Source organism: Lagenorhynchus albirostris, chromosome 6, assembly GCF_949774975.1.
Source record: "Lagenorhynchus albirostris chromosome 6, mLagAlb1.1, whole genome shotgun sequence".
NCBI classification, from domain to species: Eukaryota; Metazoa; Chordata; class Mammalia; order Artiodactyla; family Delphinidae; genus Lagenorhynchus; species Lagenorhynchus albirostris.
The window spans coordinates 78399277-78419148 of NC_083100.1; the positions used below are offsets into that span (position 1 = coordinate 78399277).

A 19872-nucleotide genomic window follows, 5' to 3' on the forward strand; every position below is an offset into this window, starting at 1 on the left:
TTCTTCTTCAGTTTGTTAACATGGTGTATCATATTGATTGATTTGCGTATATTGAAGAATCCTTGCATCCCTGGGATAAATCCCACTTCATCATGGTGAATGATCCTTTTCATGTGTTGTTGGATTCTGTTTGCTAGTATTTTGTTGAGGATTTTGCATCTATATTCATCAGTGATATTGGTCTGGAATTTTCTTTTTTTGTAGTATGTTTGTCTGGTTTTGGTATCAGGGTGATGGTGGCCTCATAGAATGAGTTTGGGAGTGTTCCTTCCTCTGAAATTTTTTGGAAGAGTTTGTGAAGGATGGGTGTTAGCTCTTCTCTAAATGTTTGAAAGAATTCACCTGTGAAGCCATCTGGTCCTGGACTTTTGTTTGTTGGAAGATTTTTTATCACAGTTTCAATTTCAGTGCTTGTGATTGGTCTGTTCATATTTTCTATTCTTCCTGGTTCAATCTTGGAAGGTTATACCTTTCTAAGAATTCATCCATTTCTTCCAGGTTGTCCATTTTATTGGCATGGAGTTGCTTGTAGTAGTCTCTAATGATGCTTTGTATTTCTGTGGTGTCCGTTGTAACTTCTTCTCTTTCATTTCTAATTTTATTGATTTGAGTCCTTTCCCTCTTTTTCTTGATGAGTTCTCCCAGACTCATTCTAATCAATAATTTTATCTCAACTTTTTTCTTTTTTGTTTGGTCCAAAAGTTTCCAACAACAACAAAAAAGCAGGTGTGGATTTCCTCTCTGACCACTTTGGATATAATAATGAGCTAATGGATAGGCCTGAAGGAAGGAAAGAGAAAACCTGAAAGTTTGATAGTCCCATCCTTAGGAATAGTTGATTGCATGTATTTTGATGTGAATTCAAATGAATACTCTATCACCATGTACTTGAAGACCTAATTCCTCTCACTATGAAGACATCTTTAAGAACAGATCTCAGAAGAATCTTAGAGATCATTCAAGAGATGCTCTGACCTGAAATGCAATTCTTGGCTTCATTAGCTGATGGTTGGGTGACTTAGGGCATGCAGCCTGACCCGTCTGTGAGGGCTCAAAAGAGCTTTGGAGAGAAATCAAGATCGTTTACTGGGAAAAACATAGCATGGTTAGTAATTGTTAGTTCATTCTAAAAGCAGAGAGAGAGAGAGATTCTAGTGTTTTTAAGCCTGAAGCCTTAGTGATCTGCTCATCCAGCAGTATCTACCAACACCTCAACTGGGCTTAGTTATTAGCTATTAGCAAGGGCTTTTGAGTTAGTGAGATCAGAGTTCACCATACTTGGCCAGCTGTATGACCCTGGGCAGATTATTGGTTTCTCCTGAATCTTGGTTACTTCAGTGAGGATAATGAGCTCCACGTCTAATGTTTTTATGGTGACATTTAGATAACGTCTGTAAAGTGCTGTTTTATTCTGATTAAAGCCTCATTTCCTAGTTCCAAAGGTTGAACTAAGAATTTCCTCTAATCTAACAAGCTGCAATACAATTATCAGATGGGAGTCAAAAAGCAAGCCTTGTTTTCATTCCCCACTTCTGAACCCACTGCGGAGGAAGGACACTACCCAGGGAAGGTTATTGCTTTCACCACTCCAGATTCCATATAAAGTTGATCGACGCTGATGGGGAGGGCTGGGCACTGTGTAGTCGCTGTCAAGGCCCCAAAGAGCAAAGGAGGGATAGCAAGTTTGTAAGGAATATAGCAGCCTGGAGTACAGGTCTCGTGACAGTGAGATGCTGGAGGATTCCTTCTCTGGAGATAACTAGGGGTAGCTACGTGTGCATAAGGGACCCACCAGACCTCTCATATACCCTCAAATCAGTCATGTCTTACAATTCAAAAATAGCATTTATACCTAAATTTAAACTACTACATTAAGTTGCATCATCTTGTTTTTAACTTAAGACCTACAAGCTTCACAAATTTAGGAGATTAGTGGTCAAAGAGAAAAACTCACGCTAACCTAGCCTTTGTTGGGGCCCCTAGCCCCTAGCCCTAGCCCTTCCAGAGGGAATATTCTTTTCCAAAGACCACAATTAATAAAAGTGGTTAACACTAACCACACCTATCAAAATCATCATTTGAGGTTAAGGCAGGTAATTTCAAGCTACATAACTCTGTAAAAAGAAGTACAGGGCTTCCCTGGTGGCGCAGTGGTTGAGAGCCCGCCTGCCGATGCAGGGGACACGGGTTCGTGCCCCGGTCTGGGAAGATCCCACATGCCGCGGAGCAGCTAGGCCTGTGAGCCATGGCTGCTGAGCCTGTGCGTCTGGAGCCTGTGCTCCGGAACGGGAGAGGCCACAACAGTGACAGGCCCGCGTACCGCAAAAAAAAAAAGTACATGTTTATTTTCAAGCTACATAACTCTTTAAAAAGAGTACACATTGTTTATATAAATGTGAATATCTATATACATAATATTAGTTTTTTGTAATTTCTCAAGGTAAAAATTCAAACTGTACAGAAAGGTATAAAGTGTAATAAATGAAAGTTTGTTTTCCTCCTCCTGTGTGTGTGTGTGTGTGTGTGTGTGTATGCATACATATATATGTGTTATATAGAGAGAGACTCTCATTTATTTTAACACAATTTTAAAACAACATGCCAGATTATTTTACCATTTGATCTTGTGACTTAATTTTACATATACTTACTTAGAGGTCTGTGTCATGCTTTTTAGTGCTTACATACTATTCTATGTGTGAATACACCCTACTTTTAAAAACATGTCTTCTATGGCTAACATTTAGGTTTTTATGATTTTTTTGCTATCATATGCAATATTGCAGTGAATATTCTTGTATGTACATTTATATATACATATCTGATATAGGTGTATTTCTAGGGTAAATTTCTTCAAGTAGAATGGTTTGGTTAAAATTTATGTCTGTTTTATTTTGATTGTTTTTACCTAATTACCTCCAGAAATATAAAACCAACTTACACTCATACCAACATATGTACCCTCACTAGTATGGGGTATTTTCAAATGTTTTGATCTAATCAATGAAAGCAGTATCATATTTTAAGTTATATTTCTTTATGTAGGAAAGAGACTGAAGTTCTTTTCATGTGTTCAGTGTACATTCTTGTTCCTTTTTCTTTTTCCTAACTTTTTATTTTTTTGCCATATTGGTGGGTGAAGAGGTAGGTTGTTCATCTTTTTCTTATTACTTCATTAGTGGTCTTTGAATATGAAGAACGTTAAGCCCAGGTCACTTATGTGACAATATTTTCTTTTTCTGTCATTTGCATTTTTGTATTTTTTTTCCCCAGATAAATATTTAAACTTTTTATGTAGTCAAATTAATCAGTCTTTTCATAGCTTCTGAACATTTTGGCATGCTACATTAAAATTATAGCCATGGGCTTCCCTGGTGGCGCAGTGGTTGAGAGTCCGCCTGCCGATGCAGGGGACGCGGGTTCGTCCCCCGGTCCGGGAAGATCTCACATGCCGCGGAGTGGCTGGGCCCGTGAGCCATGGCCGCTGAGCCTGCGCGTCCGGAGCCTGTGCTCCGCAACGGGAGAGGCCACAACAGTGAGAGGCCCACGTACTGCATAAAACAAACAAACAAACAAAAAAAACTATAGCCACAGTTTCTGCTAGTGCTAGTATAAATATATGTATATATGTAAGAAATACATAAGGATATATCTATATAATTTTGCCTTTAAATATCTTCATCTGCAATTTATTTTTGTATAAGAAATCAAATAGAGATCTACCTTTTTCCCCCAATCAGCCAGCTAGGTTTCCCAACATTGTTTACTGAATAATCACTTTTTCCATTGATTTGAAATGTTTCCAGTTATATATAGATATATATATTTTTAAATTTATATTTATTTATTTATTTTTGGCTGCATTGGGTCTTTGTTGATACATGTGGGCTTTCTCTAGTTGTGGCGAGCGGGGGCTACTCTTTGTTGCCGTGCACGGGCTTCTCATTGCGGTGGCTTCTCTTGTTGTGGAGCACAGGCTCTAGGCACATGGGCTTCAGTAGTTGTGGCACGTGGGCTCGGTAGTTGTGGCACATGGGCTCAGTAGTTGTGGCTCGCGGGCTCTAGAGCACAGGCTCAGTAGTTGTGACGCATGGGCTTAGTTGCTCCGTGGCATGTGGGATCTTCCCGGACCAGGGCTTGAACTCGTGTCCCCTGCATTGGCAGGTGGATTCTTAACCACTGCGCCACCAGGGAAGTCCCCCTGTTAAATATTAATTATCAATATATAGAGGTTGATTTGTGGACTCTTATTTCTTTGATCTGTGCTAGAACCAAACATTTTTAATTTCTGCAGTTTTATAATGTTTTAATATCTATTTTAAAAAGGTTAATTCTCCTTCTTTATTCTTTTTTTAACATTTTTTCTGAGATTTTTGAATATTAAGTTTTCCAAATCACTTTCATATCATTTTGTCAAGTTAACATTGGTGTTCACTCTTCCTTCCGACATGGTTTCCAGCAACATCTGGAAGCCCAAAGTGTATACTCCCTTTGGGTGAAGTCTGGGCATTACCCGGCAGTCCATTTGTGTTTCTCTTCCTCCCCTTGAAACCTCCTTATTCACTTTTTCGTTCAGTAAATAGTTTTGAACTCCTCTGAGGTGCAAAGCTCTGTGCTGGGGCCTCTGAGGACAACAAAAGTGGGGAAGACATGATCTCTGCCTGAAATGAAGTAGATGCTTCATTTTGGCTTCCGTCACATCTGCAGCCATCTCTGGGGAAGGGTGTCTGTTCTTGATGCAGTCAGTATGCATCGCTTTAATGAGAAACGTTATGAATACAAAATATTTTCAAAGAGTGAAGGATAATTTTTCATCAAACCATTTCTGAGGCTACAGAAATGATACAGGAGAGGTTCAAGTCCTTCCCTTACTTTCTTCTAAAGCAACCTATATTATTCCTTCCTTTATATGACAGAAGGAAAAGTCTTAAAAAAATTTTTTTTTAAATACAAGTAATTGCTTGGAGCTACTTTTGGGAGAAACATATTTACTGTTATCAGGTCTCTAATATGACTCTCAAGAAAATAGACCACAACATAAAAGTAGTGTTTTGTGGGCTACTTTGTAAACTACTCTGGGGGTATGTGAAGTGTCAGTCAATCCCTTTTCCAGAAGGATCACAGACGCCCACATTTACAAGAAACCGTTAGTTGCCTTATCACTATGCAGTTCTGCAGCTACCAGCAGCACATTCAGGATTTTCTGAGCAAATATATTCATTTCCTTTTTAACGTCTCTGCTGAAACTAGATTAGTGCAGCTTGAGCCACCGCCCTGGCATGAAGACCGCGTGCTGTGGCTGCTGCTTGCAGGTGCCGGTGCTGGGATCGGCCAGGTGTAGCTGCCCAGACACTCACCTGTGTCCCATGGGTTGGTCAGAAGCTCTCGGTTCTGAGCAGGCAGCGCTGGTTCCGGGGGTGGCTGCTCAGTGTCCCATGATGTTGTTCTGTGACCCGTACAAAATAAAGCTTGACTGCTTGAAGCCACCTTCTCCCAGCAGGCAGTCACTTTCCCTTTCCCAGAAGGAGAGTGAGCTCCATAATCTCATCATCTGTACCATGAAAATAACATTCTTATTGTATGCAAAACGTGATCATGACTTTTTTCCACTTCTGTTGCCCTTTAGTCTCACAGGGGGTTTTGATTGATTACTAATTGTGTTCATTGATGTAGCACTTCTTACATACGTGTATGATCCCATGCACTGATTATCAGAGCAGTTTGGTGAAATAGGATCCATATAAAGTCATCTTTATCTTTTGTTCTTCCCCCAGTGTATTAGGCTGAACCATATGAAACTGCAATCCTCATAGTAGCCCAAGCTAAGAGGAATCTGCCCCCGTTACCAACATCACCACTGATTTAACTTGCAGGTCTGCTGTTAGCCCCACATTGCAACTTCTCCTTTCCCACAAGCTCCTAAATGGCCATGACTGACACAGATTTCCTTTTCATTTCCATCTGGGCCTTTTTGTCACCTCCCTCTTTATACTGATGAGGCCAATTGAAACTTTTCTGCTGTTGTTGTATCGCCACTGATGGGTCTCCTTGGACTACCAATGAAAAGAAATACCTATCTATCATTCTGTGATATATGTAAGTCACATCATTATGCTGTACACCTTAAATTTATACGGTGCTGTATGTCAATTATATCTCAGTAAAAGTCAAAGAAAAAATGCAAAAAAAAGAAAAAAAGAAAAGAAATACCTATCCGAAACCAGGCAATTGCAGCAGTTGCCAAACTAGTCAACATAACAAGAAGGATAGGTTGGCTAAGTTTTCTAAATAGTATTACTTCCTTTTAAATAAATTATGTAAAAACAGTTATAATAGAACCCATTAATTTGGATTCCACTAGTCAGATAATTTAGACAAAGCCTGCATTTTGTTTTTAACTACATATTGATATATAATTATAATTTAGTTATAAGATAAGAAGTAACCTGTAAATAAGTAGTTTAACACAACTGGAGGAGTTATCACTTAAGAGAAAAAGAAAACTCAAGGGGGCCTTAAAATCTCCTACCAATAACTAAAATGCTGAGCAAAAATCCTGTCATTAAAGCAGAAACTCAATGAAATTCACAAACCAAAACCTTGATAATCTAGAGTTACCGTGTGAAGTTAGAAAAGCAAACATGTCTTTTGAAAAACAGTCTCCAGTTTATTTTCCATGATCTAAGAATGTCATTTCTTTACTTGCATCCCTCGTTCCTAGCGAGTGAGATTTTGGTGTACGATCTGTGCTAACAAAATATTGCAGAATGTTGTTTTCTTTTAGTGAAGGCGACTAAAATGTTTGACTTTTTAATGTAAGTTTGCACCACATGTTGTAGAGGAAATTTAAAAAAAGATTCTGCCCATACTCCTGCACCCTGCAATGTGCCCTATGATAGTGACATGGAGGGAAGTTCTTATTGCCTGTTTGAGCCTCAGATGCCTCATCTATAAAATGGGGATAATCGTAACCTACTTTGTAGTGTTGATGTGATAATCTAAAGTTCATAAGTTAGTGACTCACATAAAGTAAGGGATGAGTAAGCATTCATTCTCTTTCCTTTCCGTTTATGGCCTTTTCTGAACATATTCCTTTGCTGCCATTGACTGCTCTTTGAAGCCTAAAATCGGAGCTTAGTCGGATTAATTGCTGGTCTTCTGTCCAATAAAAGTGGGCTGCAGAGCTTGCCTTATTCTTTCAACCAACATATTTGAAGACCTTCTGTTTACAAGACACGGTACAAGGTGCCTTAGAGCAAAGTCAAGCTGTCATCTCTGAGGCATAATTTCAAAAGTTCCTTGTTCTGCCAAAGTGCTGATAATGTACACATTATATAATGTACCAGTGCTCTGGATTAGGGCACTGAAAACCATAATTCTTAAAAAAAAGAAAAATCTCATGTTATGGGGGGGCGGTCTGCTAACAACATCACACCCAGTTAGCATAAACCTTGATCAATTAACCAACCACCCTAGAAGAACTTGAATTCATGGAACAAAGAATAGATTTTGATGGGAGCGAGAGTGTCTTTCTTTCAATGAAGTTGAGGTTCTGCTATGTTCTAGACACTGCCCAGGCGTATCTAGTTGGAGACATAGCCTGGACCCTGCTAGGCTGGGTGGGGGCCCTTGCTAAGAGCTCTGGACATGTTTGGTGAAGGGGGTGGAGGAGAAGAGAGCATCTGCAAGAAAGTGAGGGGCTATCCTGTAAAGACACATGTTGCCTACAAGACCTTTTGTCTAGGGCAGCCTCACGAGGGGGCTCTTTACCTATCCACCCTAGGAACTCTGGGAAAGTAATCAAGAAAGAGCTTTGTTCCTTCTACATTGTGGAAAAGTGCATCGTCACGTCATTGCAAACTCAGTGGAAAGAAACAAGCTCACATCCATTGAGAGTGATATGTGTCTCTGGACATTCCACTTTCACTTAGCCCACTTAATGAAACTATTAAAATACCAGATTTACATCAAGTTTAACATTCACTTGTCTGATCTGGAAGGGCTGACATTTGGAGTACGTACCACTGCACAGCCCCATGTGGTAGCCACTAGTTAACATGTGGGTATCTGCCTTTAAATTAATTAAAGTGAAATAAAACTTTAAACAGTTAAAAATTAAATGATAAGTTCAGTTCTTCCATCTGGCCAGGCACATTTCAAGTGCTCCATAACCACATGTGGCTAGTGGCTACCATACTGGACAGCAGCCATACAGAATATCCATCATTGCAGAAAGTTCTCTTGCACAACACTGGTTTTATTTGTGCCATTACTATGCTTGTATGCTATGCTATACTATGGCATCTTAGTAATTCTCCAAAATAACCCTGAAGGGTTCATTCCTATTTTGCCGATGAGGATAGAATCTCAGAAAAGTTAAGCAGCTCTCCTCTCACATTGTTGCCACTGACAGACGGTCAGTGTCCAGTGAATGGACAGCTAAGCTAGGTAGGAAGTGAGAGGCACAGGACTGACCACAAAGCCCAAAAGTTCCAACAATAACCACGTTCTGTTCCAGTATTAATGCATTTAAAAATCAAACATTTATAAACTCTCCCTTCTCCTTGCTGTAATTTAATGACATATCTAAATACTAAAACTACTCATAAGAAGAGGAAGTATATTTTAGTTTTAGAAGGACAAGATAAGTAAGTGGATCCCTGGATCTCGTGGTAGGTTTGGAGAGTGACTGCAAATAGGCAAAAGGGTTTTTTTTTTTTTCTGAAGTGGTAGAAGTATTCTAATATTAGATTGTTGTGTGAATTGTATCCTGTAAATTTATTAAAAATTTATTGAATCATAATTTAAATTATGTGAATTTTATGGTATGTAAATTATACCTCAATAAAGCTGTTTTAAAAAAAAGAACAAGATGTAAATCCTAAAACTCTAGGGCAGCCAAAAATTGAATGCTGAAAAGCTGCCCAAAACTTTAATGAGTGAGTCAAATATTATTTGCTGGCAATTCCTCAATTTTCCTCATGATGGTAAACGAAATGATGTTCCATCTCAAATCAAACACTGGGAAACTCTGTGAGGTATGTGTTATTATCTCCATTTCAAAGGGGGAGGAAATTGAGACTCAGAAAGTTAAAATTAGTTGCCCAAGACACACAGCCAGTAAGAACTAGCAGCAGTGTCAAACCCAATACTTCCTGACCCCAAAGCCCACGGCCACTCTCCCATTCATGTCATGGCCTCTCTCTCCGGGCAGGAAAAGAAACTTTTCCATTGTTTGACTTGAGATCACTTTCCTTCTTTTAGGACAACAGTAAACTAACTGATTTTTCAATGTTTCTATAACGTTTGTATTTTATACTCAAGAAGATTTATGAAAGGTGTGAGGCTGGAATCTGTTTTCAATATTGAGTAAAAGGGGGAAAAATCTGGGCCTCATGTTAATAGAAAGACATGTATGTGTTTCTTTTGATATTCATTAGGATTCATTATTTTATACATACATATGTAATGTTATATATATATAAAAAGACTTGCAGCGGGCTTCCCCGGTGGCGCAGTAGTTGAGAGTCCACCTGCCGATGCAGTGGATGCGGGTTCGTGCCCCAGTCCGGGAAGATCCCACATGCCGCGGAGCGGCTGGGCCCGTGAGCCATGGCCGCTGAGCCTGCGCGTCCGGAGCCTGTGCTCCGCAACGGGAGAGGCCACAACAGTGAGAGGCCCGCGTACCGCAAAAAAAAAAAAAAAAAGACTTGCAGCAATTGTTTCCATTTTTTCCCCCCAATTTAGTTGTTTCTTTGGAGACTCAAAGATGTGACTTGCAATGGTTTCTGCTTAGGAACTTTTGAGGGACTAGCCTCTGTCATGCATCTTACACATAGATTAACAGCCCAGGTTTGGCTCACTTGATGAGTTGGGTGCCTTGCTCTTTGCCCATTTTATTAAGTGGAATTTTGGAAAACAAAAAGCTGATGGGGCTGCAGTTTTTACCTTTGGCCAGAGCTAGTAACCTTTATATCTTTAGTTCTGTCCTCTTAGCATCTAGCATTATTCCCTTCTTGCAGTTTCCCTCTTCCTGACCATAAAGGTTTAACCAGACCTCTGGGCAGTCCCCCCGACCCTCCAGTCCTACTAAGCCTGCTGCAGCCCCACTTCCCTTCCCCATCCTCCCTCTAGTCCGGCCCAGGCAGTCTCCTCTTGCCTCTCTGTGGCTCTCTTCTGCTCTCTGTGTCTTTGTAAACAACCTAGGTTCTTTTTCTTTTCCTTTCTTTCTCCTGTCTGTACTCTCTATCAACCAGTTGAAACAAATCAAATAAAAATGAATAGAAACAAGAAACCAGTTCTGTGCCAAGCCAGCAGAACATGTCCATGGGCCAAATTTGGGCTCTTGATGTTGGATCTCTGCTATCCCTAGGACCTTGAGAGACAGCAGCAATGATTTCCCTATTCAGAGAAATGTAGATGTCATTGAAAGAAAAAAAACCAAAAAACAGAGTAAATGCTGTGAATCTCACACTGTAATTATAAAAATAAATATCACAGTGCTTTATTTTTCCCTCTACCAATATTCTTAGAATATTGTGTGCTTTTACATACTTGGCAATAGTAGAACTTATTAAGTAACTTTGAAATTCTTAACAGTCTTGTTCACATTTCAAAATAAAGTTTATTTGCAGGAGCCCTTGAGTCACTCCTTGTGTGCGCAGAGGATTGAATGCCAGGATTTGAAAAATCGTTAACGGAGTTTTCAGGAAATTAGCCATCTCCTAGTGTCAACAGTGGCTTGTGTATTTTAGCTGTTTGACTCACTGCTCCACTGGGGAGCCTGCTTTCTTGTGAACTGCAGTTGTTAGCCTTCCCCAGCACGTGTTTTCAAAACAAGTGCCTCCTTCCTGACTTCCTGCATCGTAATCACTTTATAGTCCAGACACTTTCGCAGACATCTAACACCTTAAAATGGTCTACCACACACATCACACTTCAGCAAAGCATTGCCTAGAACTAACACAAAACCGTTTTCATATATTTTTTAGAAACATTGTTTCCTTTCTCTCTTCCTCTGGATTTTATGCAGATATACCTAAATTTGGACAAAAGATTTATGCTGATAGAACTCTCTTGTTTTAAAGGACTTCAAGGTAGCTCTTTTTTTTTTTTTTTTTGCGGTACGCGGGCCTCTCACTGTCGTGGCCTCTCCCGTTGCGGAGCACAGGCTCTGGACATGCAGGCTCAGCAGCCATGGCTCACGGGCCCAGCTGCTCCGCGGCATGTGGGATCTTCCCAGACCGGGGCATGAACCCGTGTCCCCTGCATCGGCAGGCGGACTCTCAACCACTGCACCACCAGGGAAGCCCAGGGTAGCTCTTTTTTAAGCAATGAATGCATCTATAAAATAGTCACCCTGTACTTATTTATTTTGTAGGTCCAGATTTTTCCCCAGTAGATTTGCACAGATGAGTTTGGTTATAATTTGGTTAGCAAATACATTTCCTCTGTAAAGGGCACTTTCAAAAGCACTGCATAAAGTGCATGGATTTGGACACACTGCAGTTATGAAACTTATAGTATAATCATTTTGCAATATATAAATGTATCAAATCAACACATTGTACACCTTAAACTTGCACAGTGTTATATGTCAATTATATCTCAATAAAGCTGGGGAAAAAAACTTATCGTGTTTTCTATGCAGCAAATACAATAAAAAAGGATACTGTACAGTTCAAGATGGGCAACTTACTTGCATATGTAAGTAAGCTGAAAAATGATTAGAATCTCTTAACTCTTTTTTTTTTTAAATCAAGGTAGAAATACCAGCACTAGGAAATAGAAATGAGAATGGCTATTTATTGTGTGCCTACTATGTGCCAGGTCCTAGAGTAAATATTTTTTCAAGTCCAGTTCAATGTAGGGTTTGAAACTGCTGGCTCTACGGTTAGATTACCCGTGTTTGAATCCCAGCTTACCCACTGCTCTAAGGATTCAGTGAGATAAGGTGTGCAAAGCATCTAGCCCCACGCTGGTGTGACAGCCAGGGCTCAATAATCAGGGATTCATTATATCCTATTCCATTTAATTCTGTGAAGTAAACCACATCCCCATTTTACAGAAGAGGAGACTGAGTCTTAGAGTGGTCTAGGAACTTGTATAAAGTCTTCAAAAGTGGGTTGCAGAGTTAGAATTTAGAACCAGGGTTCTACTGGGCATTCTGATAAAACTCTAACCAGGAATTATTGTTCTAGGCTGCCAGGAAAATCTGTGCTGGGATTTTTTTTATGGTGGGAAAGACTACCCCAGCTAAAATGACACCCTCTACTGAGACAAAGCTACCCATACAGGCAGCAAACTCACAAATAATGTATAAACAAACAAACCCTAATATTTCTAAGTTTAGAAAAAACTTTCAAAGTGCCTGTTTCAGCAGTCAGCCATTCTTAGAGTTATTTTTTTGCAGTGGGTAGCAAATTCTCAGCTATATGGATAAGCATATGCCTTTTAGAATCTGTACCTGGTTTATGAAACATGCCAAATACACCAGTCTTATCAATACGTCTGCTGTGGAAATATCATCTACACAAATATCAACTTCTAATGCCAGCTTAAGGAAATTGTAAGGGTGATGTTCTTTTAGCAAGCAGAAAGCAAGCTTCTGGGGTGTTTGTTTTTGTTTTTAACTTTTCAGCTGCTGTGGTTTTCATCTCTTCTTATGGCATGAGCACCAAGTGATGTCCACTGCCCGAAATTCCTTGGCCACATGAGTCAGGCTGGATTTCATTATTGTTCAAATAGTCCTTCTAGGAATGGGCTTCAGTTGAGGACATCCTTGTTCAATGGCATTGACAATGGAACTGAAAATCATTTTACTAATTCAGGTTTCTGATTTGCTGTGTTGAAATCTTAACTTGATCATCTGTAATCCAAGATATGGGTAGGAGTTACTCTTGTAATAGGCTAAATCTCTTACTCCTTTAAAAATCTGTATATAAAACAGAGAATGGAAAGAAATTTCAGTTCCGCAAGTTGATATGGGCTTAATATAAAGATAGCACAAAACAAGAAGAATTGGGGCTGAACATCACATAATTTTCATTGCAGTTTACTTTCTAGCACTTAATCTAGTCAAAATATTTCCCTTCCTAACATTGCTACCTTCCGAATTACTCAGATGCTTAACTATATTCTGCCATCTAAATTTATGTCTGCAATAAGGCATAGAGCGTATTTATCAAATTCTATGCAAATGAGAAGAACCCACTCCAGGATGCTGTTAGATGTGATGATTTAAGAAGCTCCACATCACCTCATTCAAGCTACTCCGGGTTTTCCTTTCCAGGGTTCAGCGGATTCCTACACGAGCAGGCCGTCTGACTCCGATGTCTCTCTGGAAGAGGATCGGGAAGCAATTCGGCAAGAGAGAGAGCAGCAGGCGGCCATCCAGCTTGAGAGAGCAAAGGTGACGTTCTTGCCCCTCTTGGGTTCCAAAGTGGCATGTTGCTCAGCAGGTATCAGCTGCTCTTCCCCTGCCTCAGATTTCTCTGGAGTAATCATTTTATGATCATTCTGATAAGGCACCAGATTGCAAGGCTCCATGATCTGTTCACCCCTGATAGTAACATTCTCAGGGAGCCATATCCCGAGACACGGACCCCTTCACCTACCTTTTGTGTTTGGTTTGCTGGTGAAAATTCTTGGTCATCTTCTAACTTAGCGATTGTGCCCCATATCCAGCTTGCCCCTCCCACTGTCGTTAGAGGGCCTCCCAAGGAACCAGCGTGCTTGCCCCGTTCTCCAAGACAGCAGCCTTCATTGCAGGCCACACGTGCATAACTGGTCAGTGGGTCTCCCTGTTGGTGTCTCTGTTCTTCCCTCTTGGTGTCAATCTCCCACCTCAAGTTCACCGTTCAGAGCTTTGAACAACGATTAGCATTTCAGCAAAGATGAGCAATGAAAGGCTTTGCCTCAAGAGACCTTCAGATATTCCACAGGGAGGGGCCCCCATAGGAATCCCTGCCCCATAGGAGGCAACAAAGAACAAATTGCATTTTTGAATGTTAGAACTGAGTCACTAGAGATCTCCCATGCTATGTCTTTCAGACTTTTTTTTTTTTTTTTTTTTTAAGCACAGACCCCTTTTGTCAAATGAAATTTTATGCACAGTAACAGATATAACATGTTCCTGGTCAGCCTCTCCTCCTTTGCCCTTCACGATAGACTCCTAAAGCATATTGATCTAGTCTTTCTAATTTTTAGGAGAAAAAAAAAAAAAGCTCAGATAAAGTGAACTCCTTCCGTTTTCTATTTTTATTTAATTAATTAATTAATTTACTTACTTTTTTTAAATTTTTATTTTTATTTTTTTGCGGTATGTGGACCTCTCACTGTTGTGGCCTCTCCCGTTGCGGAGCACAGGCTCCGGACGCGCAGGCCCAGCGGCCATGGCTCACGGGCCCAGCCGCTCCGCGGCATGTGGAATCTTCCCGGACAGGGGCATGAACCCATGTCCCCTGCATCGGCAGGCGGACTCTCAACCACTGCGCCACCAGGGAAGCCCCCCTTTTCTATTTTTACAGTAAAATGTTTAAAAGAGCGGGAAGAGGAGGATGAGGCAGGTTCACAAGGTGTCTTCCTTTGCTTCCACACCCGTGCTACCTGTGCTGGTTGGCGGAAGGGGGTTGGAGCAGCACCTGGGAAAGGACATCAGTGAGACTCTAACTCGGATCCTGCCTCAGTGCTGTTGCTCCCAGGCATGGTCCCAGCACGAATAAATGAGCCCATAACAGAGCAGCCCGGGATTGCTGGAAACTGGTGTTCTTACTTGTGGCTAAATTTTGTTTTAGGTTTCTCTCAGAGTCTATTTTGTGGCTATTGTGGTCACCCAAATGTCAGCAACAGCGCTGTTAGCTTAGGCTGGTGGCTTACTTAACCTCTGCCAAGCTGCACCAGCCCGAGAGCACTTTGCTGCGGAGGAATCTGTCTAAGAAAAGTTTCAGAAGCAGCTTTTGTTAGCTAGGGAGAAGGTGATGAGTGAGCAGCTCCGCCCTTCCTGTCTACTCGGACCGGGCTTTCTTTTCCCTGGCAGGACAAGGTATTCTATTGAGTGGGATCCTGCAGGTTTTCAGGGCTAAGGCTATTTCAAAAATATTTATTTTAACCCTCCACCACCTTTTTATTTAAGACCCAGCACACATTTCCTGTATGCCAAGGTGGAGGCGTCTGTTACCATTTAAAATAATAAACATGAGTTTTATGACTAGAGGCCAAAGCAGACTGCCCCTCCCACCTTTCCATCCCTTCCCCCCAAATTTTAGGGCACGATTCTTTGGGATGTTGGAAAGTACGACAGGAGGGGGAACATGGTCGGGCTGATAGGACTGAATCCTCTTCAGAGCCCTTTCTGCAGATTTCTCACTGCTGCCTGGAAATGTGGAACCCAGTTGAGATCCCTCTTTGGAAAGTGATTTCCCTTACTGCCTGGTACTATCCATTATCTGGTTCTACATTTCAGTGTGAAAAATCCTCTTCTGTCTTCCTCCCTCCATCCTTATTCCATGGTTCTGTTCCCAGTCGAAACCTGTAGCATTTGCTGTGAAGACGAATGTGAGCTACTGTGGTGCCTTGGATGAGGATGTGCCTGTTCCAAGCACGGCCATCTCCTTTGACGCCAAGGACTTTCTACACATTAAAGAGGTAAATGTAGGGCACTCTGTATCCCCTAACCTGCTACAAGGCCAAGGCCAGGAATCAGCTCTGAGCCAAACTAAATGGAGAGAAGTGCTGAGGAGCTGCCAATGTGTTACCTCATTTAATTGGCTAAGCCTTCCAAATCCCTTCCTTCTCAGCAAGATTTGGAAGCCTGAGATCATTGCTTACATTATCACACATTTAAAACATTGAATCACAATCATCAGAGGATCGATGTAGGATAGACCTGTGGTCCTCTGGTCACCTTTTAATCACCTACCATGATAGATCCATTGACATAGATCAATGGATCCAATTTAGGGAAACGTGAGTTTGGTGGCATGGCTCCTACCCAGAAGGCACCATTTACAAGGGATGTTGTAATTATAAACATCTGGATTATTGTCCCGTGGACCTTGACCGCCAAACCAACACTACAGAGTATAATAATTAAATTGTTAAAGTTAAGAGAAGGGCAGAGAAAAAAAAAAAAAAAGAGAAGGGCAGAGGACTTTGGGAAATAGAAACCTTGAGGGATTGAGCACTTGAGGCCTTGCATCTTGAAAGATGGAATAGTGACATCAAAAACTTCCATTTACTCAACCTGGGTGTATTGAAATCCTCCTTTATGTCAGACATCGTGCTGGGCATTTGGGGATCAGAGCTGAAGGTCCACTGTCCCCTCGGCCAGGGAGCTCAGAGTCTGGTGGGGGAGACAAACTAGTGCATAGTTTCTGCATGGGTTGAGAAGTTCTGTTACAGTAAAATTGAATGGGTGTTGTGGGAGCCCAAAGAAAGAGCAGGAGGGACCATCCGGCTCAGGAAGAGGAGGGTGGGGGGCTGGAAAGCTCTACAGAAGTGGTGAAGCCTGAATTCAGGCTGGGGTGAGGGGTGGCGGTTTCAGGTGGAAGGGACAGCCAGGGGCAATGAGCACAGCACCGCTGGAGGGCAGTAAGCGGGGAGTGGTACAGGGGATGGGCCACGTCAGAGAGGCAGGGGCCAGATGAGAAAGGACCTCGTAGGCCATGGCAAGGAGGCTGGACTCGATCACCAGGCAGTGGGCTGGAGAGGAATTTTAAATAAAGGATGGATGTGACCAGCCTCGTATCTTAGCGTGGTGACTCTGATGGTCGAGGGAGTATTGCAGAGGCTGGGGAGACATGGTAAGTCTAGACAGTGGCTGAAGCAGAGATGATAGAAAGAGGGAGCAGCTTGGAGAGAGAGTTAAGAGGCAAATAGACCAGATTGGAAGATTTCACATGGTGGTGGGGGGGTTAGTGGAGAAAGTGAGATGAAGAGAAATGAAGGATGGAGGGCAGTTTCTCTAGCTCACCTGAAAGGGCAGAGGGTGGTGTCAGCTATCAAAATAAAGAAGGCCGAGAGGGGAGAAGATTAGTGACAGGGGTGACGTGATTATAAATTTGCTATTAGGTGCACTGTGTCTGGGGCACTGGGAACCTCCCATGGAGTTACTCAATGGGCCTTTCCCCACATAATGTGGAGGCCAGAGGAGAGGAATTGCAGTTTGCTCTTCCTAAGTGCTTTGAGTTGAAAAGGAGGACAGGTTTTAGCCAGGAGAAGGCAGCATAGAGTTGAGGGAGTGTTTTTACAAGTTTATTTGCTTTTTTTTGTTTTTTTAGGATGGGAAAGATTTTAATATGTTTTCCTTGCTGAGATGTTGAACCCAGTGATATATATGGGAAGGAAAAGACCTAACTGATAGAATGAGGGGCTGGAGTAGAGGGAAGGAGATGGCATCCGGAATATTGGCACAAGAAGTAGGCCGAGTCAGGAGGAAAGTCTTGCCTTCCTTGAACTTCCCTGTTCTGCACAGGATTTTCCAGTGGGGCTGGAGGCATACATTGGAGGACATTCCTACTTGATAGTCTCCATTGGCTCTGCTGGAAAGGAGCCGTTAGAAATTGGATCTTAGAAAACAGAGAGTGGATATAATGGTGGATACATGTCATTACACATTTGTCAAAACCCATAGAAGGTACAACATGACTCTGGGTGAGAATGATGCGTCATTGTAGATTCATCATTGTAACAAATGTACCACTCTAGTGTGGGATGTTGATAGTGGGGGAAGTTATGCATGTGTGGAGGCAGGGGTATATGGGAACTCTCTGTACTTTTCCCACAATTCTGCTATGAACCTAGAACTGCTCTTAAAAATAAAGTTTACTAATTAAAAAACATTTTAAAAAAAGAAAAAGGAGAGTGTAAGGGTGGAACAATAAAGTGAAACCTGACCCTGAGGAGCCTGAGGAATGTGATCAACATAAACCTGTCACGTAATGTCACTGAGACACCAGCATTTACCCTCTGGCCCAAAACAAGATGTGCACAGTTAATATATAACAATTTGAAAATCACTGTGTTTCAAAACTCTGTATTCTACGATAGCATTAATGACACCAAGACATATACATTTAAAATTTTTTAACTATACGATAGCAAGTAGGTCAAACACTGGGATGTCTACAGATGTCTCACTGTCTTTGCATTGTGCCATGTGAACTGGGTGAAATTCTACATTTGTTCCTTTGTTCCATTCAAGATATAGTTCTTGAGCATGTAGTGTGTGCTAATGTTGGCAGATATTGTCTGACAGATGTTGTCTGACAGATGTTGTCTGACAGCTGTAAACAAAGACAGAGTACCTTCCCTCATGGACTTAAATTCTAGTGGGGAGACAGATAATGAAAAAATAAATCATTACAAATTGTGAATGCTTTGTGTAAAAAATGAACTGGATGCTGGGAATCTTAAAATATAGGGATGAGGAGGTTATGTACTTTTAAATATAGGGGTGATCAGAGAAGCCTTTCTGAGTATGTGACCATTACGCAGGGTAGCCAGCCTTAAAAAAAAAAGAAGAAAGAAGAAACCTTCTAGGGAGAGGGAACAGCATGTGTAAAGGCCCTGTGGTAGGACAAAATAAGCTGGCACAATCAATCAACTGGAAGAAGGTCATATGCCTGGAACGCAGTGAGCCCGTAGCAGGAAACAGTTGTAGAAGTAAGCAGTGCACAGGTCAAGTAGGACCTTAAGGTGACGGCAAGACTTCATATTTTATTCTAAGTATAATAAGATGGCACTGAAGACTTTAAAAGCAGAGGAGTGAGATGAATTTATTATTTGAAGGCTATTCTGATTGTTGTAGAGACAGTGGATTGGAGTGGGGTAAGTACGGAATCAGGGAGACTGTTAGAACCATTTTAGATTAGAGATAATGGGACTGAGCTGGCCTGGTGTCAGTGAGATGGAAAGAAGTAGACACCTTTGACATATATTGTGGAAGTTCAGTGATCTGTGCTGCTGATGCACATGTAGGAACTAAGATTGAGGGAGAAATCCAAGATGATCAAGGAAATCAAGCTTTATGAATTGAGCAACTAGGATGGAGTTGACCAGGGTGGAGTGAGGACAGATGGGAAGGGAGGTTAGGGAGTAGACATCTCAAAGGAGATATGAAGGAGGAAGTTAGATGTAAGAATTTGGAGCTCAGAGGACGGGGTTGGGCCAAAGAAATAAGTTTGGATCATTAGTTTATCCCGGTGGCATTTAAAGCTGAGGTAATGACAGAAGTCACCTAAAGAGAGAGGAGAGGGAGGAGAGAAAACAGCCCTGGATCAAACTCAAAGGAATTCCATCCTGCAAAAGTGGGGTGCATGAAAAGATTCAACAATTAAGGAAAAGGAGAAACATGAGATTTGGGAGGAAAATCAGGACAGAGCAAGGCATGGACATCAAGAGAGAAGAGCGTATCCAAAAGGAGGCAGCAACCAGCTGTGGCCAGTGTTGCGACATGTCACCTAAGACGAGGAGAAAGGAATGGATGTCGGGTTGGCAAAGTGGTCAGTAGCAACGAAGTCACTGGGACCATTGTCTGGAGTTGTGGAGACAGAGAGACAGAAGCTGGATGGAGTGTAATGAGGAGAGAAGGGGCGTTAGGAAGTATATTTAGCAAGCACAGACGGTGCTTTCAAGGGAGTTGACACTGACCGGGCAGTAGACTGAAGAGCGTATGAAGTCCAAAGAGCTTTCCTTTCAAGATGGGAGCTATCAGAGCACCAGTACATGCTGCTATTAACCACCAGAGAGAGAGGGAGAGATTGATGGGAAAGGAGAGATAGGCAAAGGAGTCAAGTTTTTGGTAGTCAGGAAGCGTGGGATCCAGACCCCGAGAGGAGAGACAGACCTCTGATACGAAGGGGAACACTGATT

At 41.7% G+C, this 19872-nt stretch overlaps 1 protein-coding gene across 3 annotated transcripts in view; it reads left to right on the forward strand.

The window, feature by feature from the left end:
• Window positions 1-19872, forward strand: part of CACNB4 (calcium voltage-gated channel auxiliary subunit beta 4) — a 266889-nt gene that overhangs the window by 200869 nt on the left and 46148 nt on the right. For all 3 annotated transcript variants that reach the window (XM_060152884.1, XM_060152886.1, XM_060152885.1), the window contains exons 3-4: window positions 13292-13411; window positions 15523-15645. In XM_060152884.1, the coding sequence (XP_060008867.1) occupies window positions 13292-13411; window positions 15523-15645 (243 nt within the window). The remainder of the gene's footprint in view (window positions 1-13291; window positions 13412-15522; window positions 15646-19872) is intronic.